Source organism: Mobula hypostoma, chromosome 19, assembly GCF_963921235.1.
Source record: "Mobula hypostoma chromosome 19, sMobHyp1.1, whole genome shotgun sequence".
NCBI classification, from domain to species: Eukaryota; Metazoa; Chordata; class Chondrichthyes; order Myliobatiformes; family Myliobatidae; genus Mobula; species Mobula hypostoma.
Window position 1 is genome coordinate 37,419,421 of NC_086115.1, and position 17,332 is coordinate 37,436,752.

The following is a 17,332-nucleotide window of genomic DNA, read 5'->3' on the forward strand; positions in this document are numbered from 1 at the left end:
GTGGAATAGAAGTGGTGACAGATTTGCTGGAGAGTGTGCTAGGAAACTTTTCCACGTGGGTCCTGCATGGCTTAATGAATAATCAGCAGAAGGATCCAGCTTGGAAAACTACTGGCCAGATCATTAATGTTTCCTGGAAAATATTCAGGGACCATCTGGAGTGGAAACAAGCTAACAATGCCAATTGGAATGATCAGTTTTTCCAACAGTTGAGAGTTCTTGGGCAGAAGACCGTTGGCTCTCAAGGTCATGCCGCACGGAGTTGGCCAGAGGTCAGAGAGGATAATTAACCAATGAGTTGGAGCCACTCTCAAAAAGTACCTTGAAGTCAATGGAAAAAAAGTGTCAACAGAAAATCCATCCCTTATACTCAGTCCCTCAGGTAAAGATCGCAATTAGTTGAAATCCAGCCAACGATTCTTTGCTCGCCACGATTCCATTCAGGAAATAATCCTTTGATTCCTATTCTCTGCTTTTTATCCGCTACCTAATTTTTATCTATTAAAATATCAAATATTGAATCAATATCTTTTGTATTGATCCATTGTGGAGCAGTTTATATATATCTTCTGAAAATGCAAATATACTATATCTACCAGTTCTGCCTTATCTTCATTCAGAAATTGCTGATAGAAATTTTGAAAATGTTCCCTTTTGATAAACTGTGATTAACTTGTGTCCTTCCTAGCGTGTTGCACCAGACAGTCAGCCATTCTTGTCTAGCACGTAGTGTCAGGATTGGTTTCCTTTCAGATTAACCAGGTCACGATATGAACGTTCCTGACTCGACCCTTGTTGTTTTTTTTTTCACGAGGCCGAGTGGCTAGCTCGACGCTCAACCAAGCACAGATGGGAAGCGTGCTCGGGGAGCGGGTGGCCCAACTTTGATTCAAACTCGGGAGCCTTCGCTCCGAAGTCCAGTGCTGATGCCACTGTGCCACCAGCCGGCAACTTATGTCAATTATACCAAATGGAGAATTAATAGAGCAATATAGATGAGAAAAGGCTGAAGGAGAGCTAATTGAAGCACAAATCCTGGCAGGGAATGGTTGGGCCAAATGGCCTAATTCTGCATTGCACATTGTACTTAACATAATGCTAAATTAATAGTTCAGCTTTGAATTACAGACGGTTATATGCAGGAAGCGTACTACCATGGAAAAAAACACTTAATGATGGAACTCAATTCCTGATAGATAAGCTTATCAACATGAACTGCTTCCTTGCAGGCAGCCCTCATTCTGTCATTTAAAAGGTGGCTATTGTGAAACTGGAGAACATTGTTTTTACAAGATGGTCTCAATTTAAAAATCTCTGATCAGCCCAGAACCAGAACATTGTGTAAAATCTGATATCTCAACCCAGGGAAGATGCTGAGTTATTGGAGGAAATGCATTGAAAATTTACTTCAGGGATGAGGGCTGCATTTATATGAAGACATGGAGAAGTTGGACTAATTCTCACTACAGAAGGCCAAAAATGAGTCTTAAAGGGGCCTGCAAGCATTCATAGTTTTAAAATAATGACATACAGGAGGAAATCATTTCACAAAGAATGCATTGCCTGAAAAGGGCATGCAATTAGATTTAATGGAGCTTTTTCGGTATATCTTGTTAAGGACAAGAATTGGTTTGAAAAGTTGTGGGAGTAAGCAAGGTTATGAGCCTACACCTTTTAAAGAATATATATGGTCCTGAGTAGGTATTTTCCGAACACTTAGTCCTGTAAGATTTTTTTGATTCCAATCAGCAAGGACATTGGATAAAATGAGAGGAACAAAGGATTCAAGCAGGTACACATAGGGATCTAGAAAGAAGAAAGGGAATAAAACAGGAAAAGGAGCAAAAGTAGTTATGAACCAAAACTCTAAGAATTTAGAAAAAGCAATAGAGATTCAAGACAAAATAGTAAAGAGAATTACTGCTGGTTGACATTCCCGCAACAATGAATGTGTGCCAATTGTAGAGGCAGCCTCACAAGCAACAGGATAAATTTTTGGCAACAGCTGATAAACACAAGTGGAGGGTGATATGTCCACCCTGTGACCAAGGAAAAGGTGAAAGGTGGTGAATAGTCGTCAGCAGTCAGGTAAGGCCATTAGTGGAATGAGTTCCTTCGGTGGCAAGATCAGGTAAGGAAGCAGATATTCAGCCAAAGGCAACAAGAGGAAGATGAACCACAAACAAAAGAAAACATACTACTGGAGGAACTAAGTCAGGTAGCATCTGTGGAGGCAAATGGATAGTCGTCATTTCAGGTTGAGACCCTGCATTATGACTGCAGAGAAGAAGCAGCTGGAAAAGGAGGTGAGAGGGAGGGGTGAAGGAGATTGAGGGGTGGAGGTAGGAGATAGTGGCTGGTGGATGATCGGTAGAGACAGGAGAGAAAAAAAAATAGAGTGGGCACAAGATCTGATAATCAGATCTGAAATCTGGTAAGTAAGGAAGATTGCAAGCAGAATTGTATCAGGGTGGGATGATGGGCTAATTGAGTGGGAGGAGGGGATAGGAAACTCAATGGCTGTTCTGTGTGGGGCGTGATATGTGTGCGCAGGGTAGAGGAACAAATCTGGATGACAGCAGGGGTATTGTTGGAGGGTGGGGAGGAGGCAGAGATAAACTGTATAGATCATAATCTGAGAGAAAGAACCACAGCTGTCATCGGCTATCTGAAATTGAAAAAAAAAATCAATGTTCATACCTTTGGGTTGTAAACCACTCAGGTAAAATATGATATGTTGTTCTTCTGGCTGACATTGCACCTCTCCCTAGCAGTGGAGAAGGCTGAAGGCATGTTGAAATGGCAGATCATAATTGCCCTGTGGACAGAGTGTGGGTGTTGCGCAATATGGTCACCTAGTCTACGCTTGCTCTTGCCAATGGTAAGGGAGTTCACATCAAGAGCACCGAATACAGCAAACAAGGTTGGAGGGGAGGTACATGTGAATCTTTGTCTGACTTGGAAGGGTTGTTTTTAGTCCATGGATGGTGGTGAGGGAGGAGGTATAGGGACAGGTGAGGTATCTCCTACAGTTCCAGGGGAATATGCCTGGGAACCAGGAGGGATGGGTAGGTAAGGATAATCAAAACAGAGAGTCATGAGGAGAATAGTCTCTGTGAAAAGCAGAAAGGAGTGGGAAAGTGAAGATGTGGCAGGTGGTGCGGTGGGATCTCATGGCAGCTGCTGAATATGACAAAGAATGATATGCTGGAAGCATAGTCGAGTGGGGGAAAGCCGAGGACCACAGAGAACATCACTGTTCTGTCTGAGGAGAGGCGGGTGGTGAGGGAAGAAGAAAGCAGAAGTGAAGGAAATGTAGGAGTCGTTGGTGAGGGCTCCATCAACCACAGTATATGGAGCCCTCGTGGCTGAGACAGTTTACATGGTAAAGGAGGATATTGTTCATTGCATAAATCATCAGGTCTGATGCATTAAGACCCGCCACAGCCTGAAAGGAGTTGGTACATCCTCCTGGTAAAGGTGTGAGTTTCCTTTGGGTGCTCCAGTTTCCTCCGGGTGCTCCAGTTTCCTCCCACAGTCGAAAGACTTACCATTTGATAGGTTAATTGTTTAACGCAAATTGTCCTGAGATTAGGTCTGGGTTAAATCAAGGGTTGCTGGGCAGCTCGACTCAAAGGGCCATTAGGGATTATTCTGTGGTATATCTCAATAAATAAAAAAATAATTAAGCAAAATAAAGATTGCTCCTGAAACCTATGCAAAAGAATGGCATTTCATGTAGGGAAAGACCTCCGAAAAATTGAGATATCAGCTGAGTGACATTTTGAAATTTGTTTTGGAAATATAAATGACATGTAATAAATCCAAGCAACACACACAGAAAGCTGGAGGAACTCAACTGGCCAGGCAGCATCCACTGAGCTCCTGCAGCATTGTGTGTGCGTTGCTTGGATTTCCTGCATCTGCCCATTTTCTTTTGTTTGTAATAAACTCAACTTATTTTATTAGTTATGGCATATTCTTTACGCAAATCCTTTTTATTTACACTAATGATTTTGACTGTAAAATAGATTTGCAATCTAAAGTGCTATTGCACAGCTAAACTCTAATCTCTTCCATCATACATTAAGGAAAACTAATAGTACAGACCTTTTCACTAATGATTGGAATTCTGGTTACCAATCCCTTGATTGCTTTGAATACCAATTCACTTACGTAATGATAGACTGTATGAAAAGTATAATACTAACTTCCTTTAATCATATAAATATAACAAGTTATTCACGACTTATAGAAATCTACTCACAAAACCATTTTCAGCAACATAGCTTGGCAAGCCGCTCACAAGGGACCAATGATCTGCTGGAGGAGACCTAATGGGAAAAATAGCGGTAGAGTTATACCTTGTCCTGTCTTGGGAAATAGGCCTTGCTACTACGTAAAACAGTGTTAATACTTACGGGATGACTTTAATTTCCTCTTTTCCCTCCAGCAAATAATCGATGATCTTGTAAAAGTTAATTTCCTGAATAATTTGAGAGACAGTTATTTGTCAGAGGTACAGAAACACATGATATATTTTGGAAACTGACTATGCAAAAGATGGAGATATATTTTCTGTACACTTACTCTGCCATCTGGGGTCTTTGGACCTTTGTAAGGGGGGACTTCACCCATCAGGATTGGCCATTCATCAAAAAATTCCTATGATACATATTGCATTTCATTAGATAATATGTATTTAATGCAATAATTCATATTTATGCTTTTTGATTGTGGATGGTAATTGTAAAGAATCGTCCAAAGAATGATGTACAGTGGTTTCTAGTTGATTGGGCCATCAGTTCATCAGAACAGCCACTTATTTCGGACAACTCTTAAAGAACAAAATTGTAATTAAGAAAATGAAAGGGATTCCTTTTGTTTATTTGGGACAGGATGTCGCTTAATTGTGGCAGGAGGCTGTTGCCAAGCAGGTTCTATATAGCGTCAGTCGCACGCAGTTGTGCGGCTGTGTGTAGAGTGAACAGTTTTTAAAATGGCATCAGTTGCATGTGTTTATGGTCAGAAAGCAATGAGTTTTGTCATTGTTAGTGAGAAATAAGCAACAAGACAATTCTGAGCTGTTTTGCTCACTGTGATTTCAAGCATTCAGACTTGGAGATGGCAGGAACAGCCAGGAATGAAAATGAAACAATTTCACTACTTCCAACAGAACTACAAAGAATTTGAAGGCGTCAACAATGATCTTGAATGTTACAGTGAAAATGAAGATTTGAGGGATGTAATTATTGATAGCATTGTATGAAGGCAGTACATTATCTGCACTAGGCATCTACATTGACTTTGTTCTTTGTGTACACTGGACAAATTCCTACATTGATAACCATTAGGAACTAATACAGTTTTATAGTACTACAGTAGCATTGCTAGTGTTCTAATTTGTTCTGTATTTAATTTGATTTGTTACTCAGTTTGCCTTTATATCTTTTTGACTTTCCATGAAACTTTGGCAATTGAGGCAACCGCTTAAGTGAGCCAAAATGCACTGCTTCCAATGTGTCCCAGTTAACCAGAATCCACAGTACAACTACCTTTTGTTTGGTCATATCCAGCAGAGCGACCGAATATCTTTCAACATTTAAATAAAGTCGAACCGTGTACAAAGCTTTGTGAAATTGACGTTCAATATCTGTTAGTTCTTCAAACACTTTGTTAGCAGACCATAGCAGAATCTGTTGATAGAGAGCAAAAATACATTTACCAGGATGCATGAGGAAGAAGAAATTCTTATCGGTAAATCTGGTTTACAACTTGAATTGTGAAGTACCTAAAGGATGAATATTCAAAGAGTTGTTCAGAGTTCAGGAACCATTGAGTGTGAAGGCATTGTCTTTTGGGGGAAGGCTAGTCTTATGCATGAAAGAAAAACAAGCTAATTTTGGAACACCAGAACAAAAGTGGGCTGTGCAAACTCAAGATTGTTTCTACTATTCCTTTCCCACCTTCTCTTGTGCATATGACCAGTCAATATTCATGACATTCATAAGTAATATAGAGTTGCTGTGCTGAAAGGTGATAGGAGAACTCCCACTGAATAGGCCCAGAAAAGAAACCTTATACGTTTCCCAGATCTAGGTGTAGCCTATCTAGATTGATACCTTGTTGGATTTGAATTCTGTGAAATCATATGTGGACAGTCCAATATAATGAATTATTTACATCACCATATCCAGCAAATATGGGAAACTGAAGGAGGTACGACAAGTGCACGAGGCACAAAAAAAAGATCATGAATCTTTTCACTGGAAGATACAAGGAGCATTGAACCAAACAGTTGATTTGTAATCATATCCAGAGGTTCTGGTGGGTGCCAGCTTCAATCTGGATGCAGTTCACTGGATGTGTCCTGAAAAACATCAACACGGACATTGATATATACAAGCCATCCCCAGGTAGCAAATGAGTTCTGCTTTTACAGACGTCCACAAGTTGATTTGGTCCTTAAGTTGGAAAATGCAGAAAAAACCACTCAACGTGGTAAATATATCCCTTCAGTAACTGAATGAATGGCACCAAAAGCACACTAGACTGAGAATAAAGAACAATTACTAGAAGGGAGATAGGATGTATGTCTGTTTGTCAGACTTTTGAACTTAGTAACATTATGATAGCTCATTTATACATAGGGGTGCCCATAGTTGGGTATTTGTAACACAGAATGACCTGTATCTTCTTTCTTTAATGGTGACCAAGGTCTAAGGAAGGTTACGATGGTAGCATATAGATTATGTGCCCAAACCAATTTATTCACAGTTTACAAATTTTTGAGCATCAAATAGGAAATTATTTCCTTGGGCCATGAAAATGCCCAATTCAAAGCTATGTGCGAAACCGTAGTAAATGGGTTAACAATGGTACAGACTTTTGCCCTGTATGTTGGTGCAGCAGTTAGTACAACTGCATCACAGTTCAAGGACCTGATTTCAGATACATCCTTTCATCACAAACTGCTCCATTTTCCCACATCCCAAAACCATGCTGAATGAATTAATTGACTCCTGCAAATTCTCCCAGTGTAGGTTAATAGCGAGAAGAAGCCAAGAGTATTTGGTGGGCATTTGTGGGAGAGAACGTTGCAACAGTCTGAGGAATAAGGAGTAGGGAAAGGAAACCGGTGGGATTGCTGCTCTGGACCAAAGGTCAATTTGAAAATCCACTGATGCAAGATTATCTTTCCTATCCCTGTTAGTAAGGCTAATAGCGCTCACTTGTACATGGATTTTGAAAATCTCCGGGTATTACATTAAAGAGATGTGACACTGAATAGAGCTCAGAGGTCAGGGATAATTTTGTAGTTTCGAAGGCTTTATTTACACAGACAGCTTTACTGAAAGGTGGAGTCAGGGTCCGACTTAGTTTGTTTCCCCCGCAGAGTGTATTCGTTCTTTGTAGCAGAATCAGTTAGACCTGATTTCTTCTATTTTAATTCATAGAACAACAGAAAATAGTGGAAGGACACCATCTTGCATAACCACTCAGTGCAAATGTGGCTGATCTATCACAGGCCTCAACATCTGCTCAGTGCTAAATTCCCACAGCCCTCAGTCCCCCAACCTCTCAAAAATGTAGCTATCTCACTCTAAATATTTCTAATGATCTAGGCGCCGCAATTCTCTGAGGTAGAGATTTCCCAAAATTCACTACTCTCTGAAGAGAAGTTTCTATGTATCTATGTACACGTGTTGGCGCGTGGCCAAGTGGTTAAAATATTCGACTAGTGATTTGAAGGTCGCTAGTTCAAGCCTTGGCTGAAGCAGCATGTGTGTCCTTGCGCAAGGCACTTTACCATACATTGCTGTGTGACGACACCGGTGCCAAGCTGCATGGGACCTAATGCCCTTCCAATAGACAATAGGTGCGGGAGTAGGCCATTCAGCCCTTCAAGCCAGCACCACCATTCACTGTGATCATGGCTGATCATCCACTATCAGTATCCGGTTCCTGCCTTATCCCCATAACCTTTGATTCCGCTATCTTTAAGAGCTCTATCCAACTCTTTCTTGAAAGCATCCAGAGACTTGGCCTCCACAGCCTTCTGGGGCATAGCATTCCATACATCCACCACTCTCTGGGTGAAAAGGTTTTCCTCAACTCCGTTCTAAATGGCCTACCCCTTATTCTTAAACTGTGGCCTCTGGTTCTGGATTCACCCATCAGCGGGAACATGCTTCCTGCCTCCAGCATGTCCAATCCTTTAATAATCTTATATGTTTCAATAAGATCCCCTCTCAGCCTTCTAAATTCCAGAGTATACAAGCCCAGTCGCTCCAATCTTTCGACATATGACAGTCCCGCCATCCCGGGAATTAACCTTGTGAACCTACGCTGCACTCCCTCAATAGCAAGCATGTCCTTCCTCAAATTTGGAGACCAAAACTGCACACAGTACTCCAGGTGTGGTCTCACCAGGGCCCTGTACAGCTGCAGAAGGACCTCTTTGCCCTTATACTCAATTCCCCTTGTTATGAAGGCCAGCATGCCATTAGCTTTTTTCACTGCCTGCTGTACTTGCATGCTTGCTTTCAGTGACTGATGCACAAGAACACCTAGATCTTGTTGTGCTTCCCCTTTTCCTAACTTGACTCCATTTAGATAATAATCTGCCTTCCTGTTCTTACCACCAAAGTGGATAACCTCACATTTATCCACATTAAACTGTATCTGCCATGCATCTGCCCACTCACCCAGCCTGTCCAAGTCACCCTGCATTCTCATAACATCCTCCTCATATTTCACACTGCCTCTCAGCTTTGTGCCATCGGTAAATTTGCTAATGTTACTATTAACTTCCTCATCTAAATCATTAATATATATTGTAGACAGCTGCGGTCCCAGCACTGAACCCTGCGGTACCCCACTGGTCATCGCCTGCCATTCCGAAAGGGACCCGTTAATCGCTACTCTTTGTTTTCTGTCAGCCAGCCAATTTTCAATCCATGTCAGTACTCTGCCTCCAATACCATGTGCCCTAATTTTGCCCACTAATCTCCTATGTGGGACTTTATCAAAGGCCTTTCTGAAAGTCCAGGTACACTACATCCACTGGCTCTCCCTTGTCTATTTTCATAGTTACATCCTCAAAAAATTCCAGAAGATTAGTCAAGCACGATCTCCCCTTCATAAATCCATGCTGACTCGGACCAATCCTGTTACTACTATCCAGATGTGTCGTAATTTCATCTTTTGTAATTGACTCCAGCATCTTTCCCACCACCGACATCAGGCTAACCGGTCTATAATTCCCCGTTTTCTCTCTTCCTTCCTTCTTGAAGAGAGGGACATTAGCCACCCTCCAATCCACAGGAACTGATCCTGACAAATTTGGTGGTGTGGAGAGGGGAGACTTGCAGCATGGGCAACTGCTGGTCTTCCATACAACCTTGCCCAGACCTGCACCCTGGAAAACTTCCAAGGCGCAAATTCATTGTCTCACAAGGCTAACGGATGCCTATAATGTATGCATGATCAGCCCCTTATTTCAAAATTAAGTCTCCTCATTTGAAACTCTTCTAACAAAATCATCTCAATGTCTGCTCTGTCAAGCCCTCGTAGGATCCTGTATGTTTCAATAAGATTGCCACTCACTTTTCTTGTACGTTAAAGAATACAACACCAACTTAATCCACTTTTCCTAACAGACAGAGTAGAAACTTGGTGAACTAAATGTGTATACAGTGCAAACTGAGGCACTTTTCTACTTCGATACATAGGTGTCATTATTACTCGTATATTATTGTTACACACCTTGAGACCAGTATTCTGGAATGCAAGTCTCAGTGCTCATCCGGGATGCTGCTGGAGTCCAGACTGTTATTGTGGATGGGACACAGCCATTTCTTGCTAACAAGTGCAATGGATCAGCTTGCCTGATGACTGGCTTGAGTGGGTATCCATCTTGAGATGTATCAATGAAGGTAAATGCAGTCACTCATCTCTCATGGTAACAATTTGAGTTTGACAACTGAAGATGAGAAAGCTGACAGCGCCTCCTCTGTGCATTAGGTGTTCCATCATTTATGACTAGATGAAGCGGACCCTCATAACATTGAACTAATCCACTGGACACGGGAAGCTGAGATGCTGTCTTTGCTGTTTGTTATGCATGTACTGGATTTACATTGCAACATTTTGGTGTCCACCATTTGAGAACATCTGCTCAGGTACTCACTATTTGCAAAGTAATCGCGAAGTAATGAAAGTGAATGTTTCTATTTGTTTAATGACTTGATATGAGATGATCATAAATATTGAATTAGAAATAAAGCATGCAAGATTTTTGTGATTCTTGAGCAGCATGAACAGTTGAGAATTAATGTATAGTAGTAATATCATATCACTTTGATTGCTTTATCAGCTGTGAGGAAGAATCTTGGCATTTTGGAATTTCTGCTTGGACTCCATGTTATTTTCCTTCCTATAATATTAGTTTATTAAATGTAATATCACCCTTTCAATAAGATATAACATGTGGGCATTAGAGAAAGGAATAATTTTATAAAATATTACCTGTGACCTTCGCTGTTCCACATTGTAGAGGTAATTGACATGGGAGAATTTCAGTGCTAGTGATGCAAAATTCAGATACTTTGTGAAAACCTTGGAATATAAAATACATACAAGTAGATTATCAGTAAATTGATTCGATTTGTTCTCAAGACTTGCACAAAAATCTTACGTTCTTATCTGTTTTTACCTCTTGGTCCTCTTTTGTGAACTGTGGCTCGCCAATTTTGTTGACCAACATCAGAACTGCTAATACTTCCTTCCCCTGTACCAGAGGGGCAGCTAGAATGTTCAAGGTCGTGTACCCAGTCTGTTTATCAGCAAATGCAGAAAAATGGATGTCCTAGGACAGAAAAAGAGAGTCACATTGCAACTTGCTTCAAAACATGTTGTAGTCTATTTTTTTGTTTGTCAATATGAATGTTCTTGCATTTCATTTAATTCGGTTACATAGAGTCATTGAAATACATGGCCCTATCTTTTCTAGTCCCATTTGTTGTTATTAGGCCCATCTACTCCTTTCCTATCCAAGAACCTTACTGTACATGTCAGATCAGTGACTTTATCAAATGGGAATTTATTGAATGAAAATCCAGCACTTTACACTTACTCCACACACCTCATATCTACACTGCCACAGTCACTGTCCTACTGTGTATTCATAAGTCTTTATGCTACCTAAATAAAAAGAGTTCCTCTATCAAAAAGTCACTTCCGTCACTTTATCATTTCATGTCAGAGTCACCTTATGTTTGGAAACTGCCGCACCTAGCATCACTTTATAAACATACAATGACTCCATGTATGTAAGCTAATCTTATGTATTACTTGTACATTGTGCTTCATAGGATTTCTTTTATATTTATTGTGTTGTTTATCCTTATTTTTCTCTATGCTGCATCAGATCCAGAGTAACAATCATTTCTTTCCTTACACTCATGACAATAAACAATCCTGAAGCAAAAACACAGCCAGCTAGTTTCTGTGAGAAAGAGGGAAAAATCATGAAAACTGTAGCTGTTAGTTGAAGAGCTCACAGAATAATCACTCGTAGAAAGAAAGCTCTAATTTTCCTGGACTTTTATTTTTCTGTGACTCCAAAGTTTCAGCTAAAAGCTTCATGAGCATCTGTAAGACTTTTTGTTACTCTTTCTGCACTATTACAGAGATCAACAAAAATTCAAAGCTACTGAAAAATATTTTGGGGATTTAATAACCCTTTAGTGTTATTGTTTGCCTTAGATGGAGATACAAAGCAGATCCTAATGTTTATATTATAGAGCCCACTCCTAGTATAGTACGGAAAAACTGAGGGAGAAACAGAGCTAATGCTTCAGATCAACAATCCTTCATCGATTCTGAAACATTATCTCTGTCTCTCCCTCCAGAGACATTGCCTGACCTGCTGAGTGGTTCTAACATTTTCCATTAGATTTCCACAAGCAGTGTGAAATTGGCATAATAATCTTAAACTTCCACTGATACTCTGAAGGTATTCAATGGCCTCTACAGTGTACAGCTCATTCAATTTTCCTTTCCCTAAAGTTAGTTTGACCAATGTTAAATAATCCAAAGCATTACTTTTCCTGCTTTGTTCTGGCTTACCAGGTGATTTATCAGATACAGGAATAATAACGTGCAAGAGTCCTAAGGTTCACGTGTAAGTGAGTTCACTGAAGGGAGATTACTTGAGATGTCCCAAACCAATGACGAACACAATCTGCATGATAAGGTGTCTCCTGAAAAATGAACGTCTTTGTGATCCTTCTTGATCTCCAACCTCAAACAATCTTATGATTTTAAAAGGATTATCCATGATTGTCATGATTTAGCAAGTGGTTACAAGTCAATAGCTGTAAAGCTTGACGTAATAACATGTGAAACTGCTCTAATGACAAATTCAAAGTGCATTCAGTCCATCAATTATTGCAAATCATTATTTAGTCAGGCAAACATGAACACATATCAAATTTGCATGTAAAATATTCATTGGATCATGCATCACAGAAACAGGCCCATCAACTCACTGTGTATGGACTATAACTATACTAATCCTATTTACCAGGACTTCATTAGCTTTCTATGTGTTGGCAATTTAAATGCTCATCTGGATGCCAAATATTCAGACCAGATTTGCCTCTACTGACCACACAGATTCCAGCCATTCTCAAGATAAATAACTTCTTCCTCAAGTCCCCTTGAAATGTACCACACTTTACCCTCTGGATTTAGATCTCTCCGCTTTGGGGAAATATTTCTTACTGTCTGTCCTATCTATATCCAGCAGTTTTATATCCTTCTCAGTTGCCCCCTCAGCCTCCTCTGCTTTAAGTAAAAACATGACCTATCCTCATATCTGGAAAGTTCCATCCCATGCATGCAACACCCTGTGATTTGCCTCTGCACCCTCTCCAGTGCATATCATTAATATTCATATCTGACATGATTTTGCCATGGCTATATGTACATGAGTTGTGGACATCATCCAAGTATATACTGCCATTAATGTACATGCAACACATGGAGAGACAGTGCATACACAAAAAAAATTAGAAGAAATGTAATCATGCAGATGCAGGAAATCCAAAATCAAAACAGAATGCTAGAGCTGTTCAGCAGCTCAGTTGACACCTGTGCAGAGAAGAACAAAATCAATTTTTGGGATCAGTGCCCCTTCATTATAACAAATTAATTGAAATATTAACTTTTTCTCTCTCTACAACAGCTGAATATTTTGTGTACTTTTTATTTGAATTTACAGTTGAATATTATTGCTTCTATGACTGGCGTTCTATCTCCACCTTATATAAAATTTGAGATACAAACATGTACCCTGATTTGCACCTCATTCCCCACTCACCCTTCAACAATGCTCACAGACCAATATAGGCTTCCGGTACAGTGACCTTAAAGTAATAATATTCATTCATATTCATATTCTCTCTCTCTCTCATTTAGTACACATGTAAGTTTAAGTTCTATATAATTTACATCAACTTATGTTTGTCCTCTGCCTTTTCATGTCAGAATCAAGCTTCTTATCACTAAGATACATTATGTTGTGAAACATATTGTAATTCATAGTATATTTAAAATTAAATAAGTGATGTAAAAAGAGAGCAAAAGTGTACTAGGCTACTGCTAGCAAAAGCTAATTTTCAAGGCATTCATACCCTGTGCATGAATGCCTATGACAAGAAGCTGACTTTTACACCCATTAATCTTGGCCTGCTCAGCATCTCCACTTTTTGCAGATCACTGTTAACTTCAGCTATTCAGACTCTTAATGTTTGGAATTTCTTTCATCAATGACTGTCCTCTTAAAATGGTATTCCTTAAACCTTACCTCTCTTACAATCCTTTTAGTCATTCGTCCTAATAACTCGAAGCAATTTGTTTGATAACACCCCTGTGATATGCCTTGAAATGTTCCTACAAATAATGGCACATTTCAATACAAGTTGTTATTTGAACTAAACATCAAACAAACTGGCAATATACAAAAGAAATTCTGAAAAATTTAACAGGTTAAGAAAGAAAATAAAGTCACTGCAGGTCAATGAACTTGGGAAATTGTTATTTTGTATAAATTCTGGCTTATACCATATTATCATTAGCAGAGTAAGGAAGGTTCGGAGCACACAGTAGACTGTCTGCTTGATGTTGTTTAAGTACAGAATGTCAGGCTTCAACAACAAAAGGCCATTCAAATTCCCTGCATACTCCCGGGCGTACCATGGCACTGCTGCTCATCAGTGAGAATGAATGAAAACCACCTGACCCATGCTGTATCTCCCATCTTATAACAAATGACGTGAAGCACCGAGGAGACAACTACAAAATATTTCTATGATTAAAATAACATTGCTGTTCTCACATCCAAAAGCCAAAAATAACCAACAGTATCATTCTCATTGAACCAGGACCACTATTTCAAAAAAGTTTGAGTGAATAAAAGATTTTGTGAAGAAATACGAGCAACACACACACAAAATGCTGGAGGAACTCAGCAGGCCAGGCAGTTTGTGAAGAAATAAAGCAGCTTCAGTATAGAAAATGCTAGAAGTAAAAGTTACCCTTCATTATGACAGGTATAAAATCAGCAGCTATAGCTGAAGCAGAAAAAGAAAAATATTGAAGGAAGACACCATTCAGAATGGGCAGTGACTGTCAGTGCACAAGCCACTTTGCAACTAAAATACACTCAGTGCCCACTTTATTCAGTACACTTGTACACCTGATCATTATGCAAATATATAATCAGCCAATCATGTGGCAGCAACTCAACAGGCAGACATGGACAACACACACAAATGCTGGAGGAACTCAGCAGGCCTGGCAGCACCTAGGAAAATAGTACAGTCGAAGTACAGGACCACTGAAGGGTCTTGGACCGAAATGTCGACTGTAGTTTTTTCCATAGATGCTGCCTGGCCTGCTGAGATCCTCTTATCTGAGTGCAGACATGGCCAAGTGGTTCAGTTGCTGTTCAGACCAAACATCAGGATGGGGGAAAATATGATCTGTGGCTTTGAGTGTAGAATGATTGTTGGTGCCAGACGGGGTGTTTTGAGCATTTCAGAAACTGATCTCCTGGGATTTTTCACACACAACAGTCACTTGTATTTACTAAAAATGGTGCGAAAACAAGAAAACATCCAGAGTGGTAGTCCTGTGGGTGAAAATGCCTTGTTAATGAGAGAGGTCAGAGGAGATTAGCCAGACTGGTTCCAGCTGACAGGAAGGTGACGTTACTCTATTTGAGTTACACCTCTGAACACACAACACATCAAACCATGAAGTGGATGAGCTACAGCAGCAGGCGGCCACAAACATACACTCAGTACCCACTTACCAGCAGACATCCCTCCTCTCCCGCATATTGATAGCGGCTCCCTGACGTCCGCAAATTATATCAGAGAGAGAGAAAAAAAGAAAATCAATCCTGATTGGTCTCTCTTTGTGCTAAGTAGACCTATCAGAGGCTTTACAGTCGACCTCTTTCTCTCTCTCTCTCATTGTCCATCAGTTCAGTTTAGAGTCCTGCAGCACCATGGCAGAGTGTTGCAAAAAGAGAAAATATAAAACGTACTTCACCCCAGACAACACTAAAATGTACCTCTGCCTAGTAGTGGTCAAAAATAATGACAGTGTTGCTTGCTGCACTGTTTGCAACAGTGACTTTTCTATTGACCATGGTGGGTTAAATGACTGTAAAAGACATGTTGAGGTGAGTTTAACTGGTGTTCACCGCCCAGATGAGGAGCTTTTTATTGGGTACCTGGCAAGAAGGCAGTTGATAGGCAAGGAAGCACAAGAGAGCTCCCCCCTTACAAGACAAAGCAGTTCTTCAAAGATGCCAGAGCATTTTATGTCAGGTGCTTTCAAAAGATCTTGGAGAAGTTCCCAATGAGAGACCAAATCTTGAAAAATCTGTCAGTGGTCACTACAGAGAGCCAAGATGAGGTGAATTCAGAGCAGATTTTGACTTTGGCAGAGAGATTTCCAAATGTGATCAAGGCAGAGAACAGCTCCACTTGGAAGTCCTGGATTATGTCTCAACTAATCTCGAAGGACTGGCGCCAAACTACAAAAGTTTGCAAATTGATGAGTTCTGGGGGAAGCTGTCCAAGGTAAAATCTGTGAGCACAGGGCAGTTGAGATCCAAAGAGCTCTGCCAGTTGATGAAGCTGCTTTTGGTGCTGCCAAATTCTAATTGTGATGTAGAAAGGCCATTCAGCATGGTGCATCACATTAAGACAGAATTCCGAAGTCCGCTGTTTCACAAAACACTTGTGAATCTGATGTCTTGCAAAATTAACAAATTTATGAGGTTGAGACTTCTGGCAAAATGCTCAAGTCTGCCAAGCAAGCCACATCATAGTACAAGGAAAGTTTGGAAAAGAAATAGAAAAGCTATTTGCATTAGCATTGAGACTGCCAACAAAATACCCAACAAGGAATATATATGTGTAAATAGTTTCAGTATGTGATCAAATAAATTGTTGTGTTCTTTCATAATCAAATATCCTGTATACATACACCCTTGGAGGTCGACCCGGGGGGGGGGGCTGCTACTTCCCTGAAATGAGTTTTTGCAGGGTGGGATGTCTGTACTAGGTACATGAAGCACCTAATAAAGTGACCACCGAGTGTATTCCATGCAGTGTTTTAGACTATTATTAAAATACCAGGCACTAAACTTTGCAGGGAAATTAAACATACCAATAAGGTGTCAGAAGGAATCAATAAGCTGCATCTCACAATAACACATCTTAGTCTACAACGTAAGAATGTTTAACATCTGTTGCAGACTTCTACTGCATTCCAGCTCAAATACTTGTCCCAGTATTTGGTTTTAGTGTCATTTTCCAAATGTTATTTTCTATATATAATCCTCCCTATACTAGTGGAGTTCCATTTTCATAACCCATTCCCTCAAGATGTTGGTATGTTTTCTTGTGTGATCTCTGTCCAGTTTTGTTTACTTTTTCCTCAGTTTCAATTCTGCTACCAGAGGCGTTATGCTGCAGTCACCTCCACAGGCCACAGATCTGAGGCTTTTCATTTACCAATGTCTTACTATTTCATTTTCCCTAAAATCTATGGACTTTACAAATCCCCCACTCATCCCCCCTCTACTGCTTTCAGCATCTTAATCTGGGTTACATTTTTTGCTATGTCTCTCAGCTAAAAATACATCACAAGAACCTTTAAGAAAAAAAAACAGGCTTTAAGAACAGGGGAAGTAGAATGGAGAAGGTTACATTTCCAAAGTAGTTCAAAGTTACAGTAAAATGTGAAT

The 17,332-nt window shown here is 40.1% G+C and overlaps 1 protein-coding gene across 1 annotated transcript in view; it reads right to left on the reverse strand.

The window, feature by feature from the left end:
• pde6c (phosphodiesterase 6C, cGMP-specific, cone, alpha prime) overlaps nt 1-17,332 on the reverse strand; it is a 37,194-nt gene that overhangs the window by 16,718 nt on the left and 3,144 nt on the right. The window contains exons 2-7 of the mRNA XM_063071183.1: nt 10,718-10,870; nt 10,531-10,620; nt 5,556-5,696; nt 4,591-4,665; nt 4,422-4,486; nt 4,268-4,334 (exon numbers count right to left, since the gene is read on the reverse strand). Coding sequence (XP_062927253.1) covers nt 4,268-4,334; nt 4,422-4,486; nt 4,591-4,665; nt 5,556-5,696; nt 10,531-10,620; nt 10,718-10,870 — 591 coding nt within the window. The remainder of the gene's footprint in view (nt 1-4,267; nt 4,335-4,421; nt 4,487-4,590; nt 4,666-5,555; nt 5,697-10,530; nt 10,621-10,717; nt 10,871-17,332) is intronic.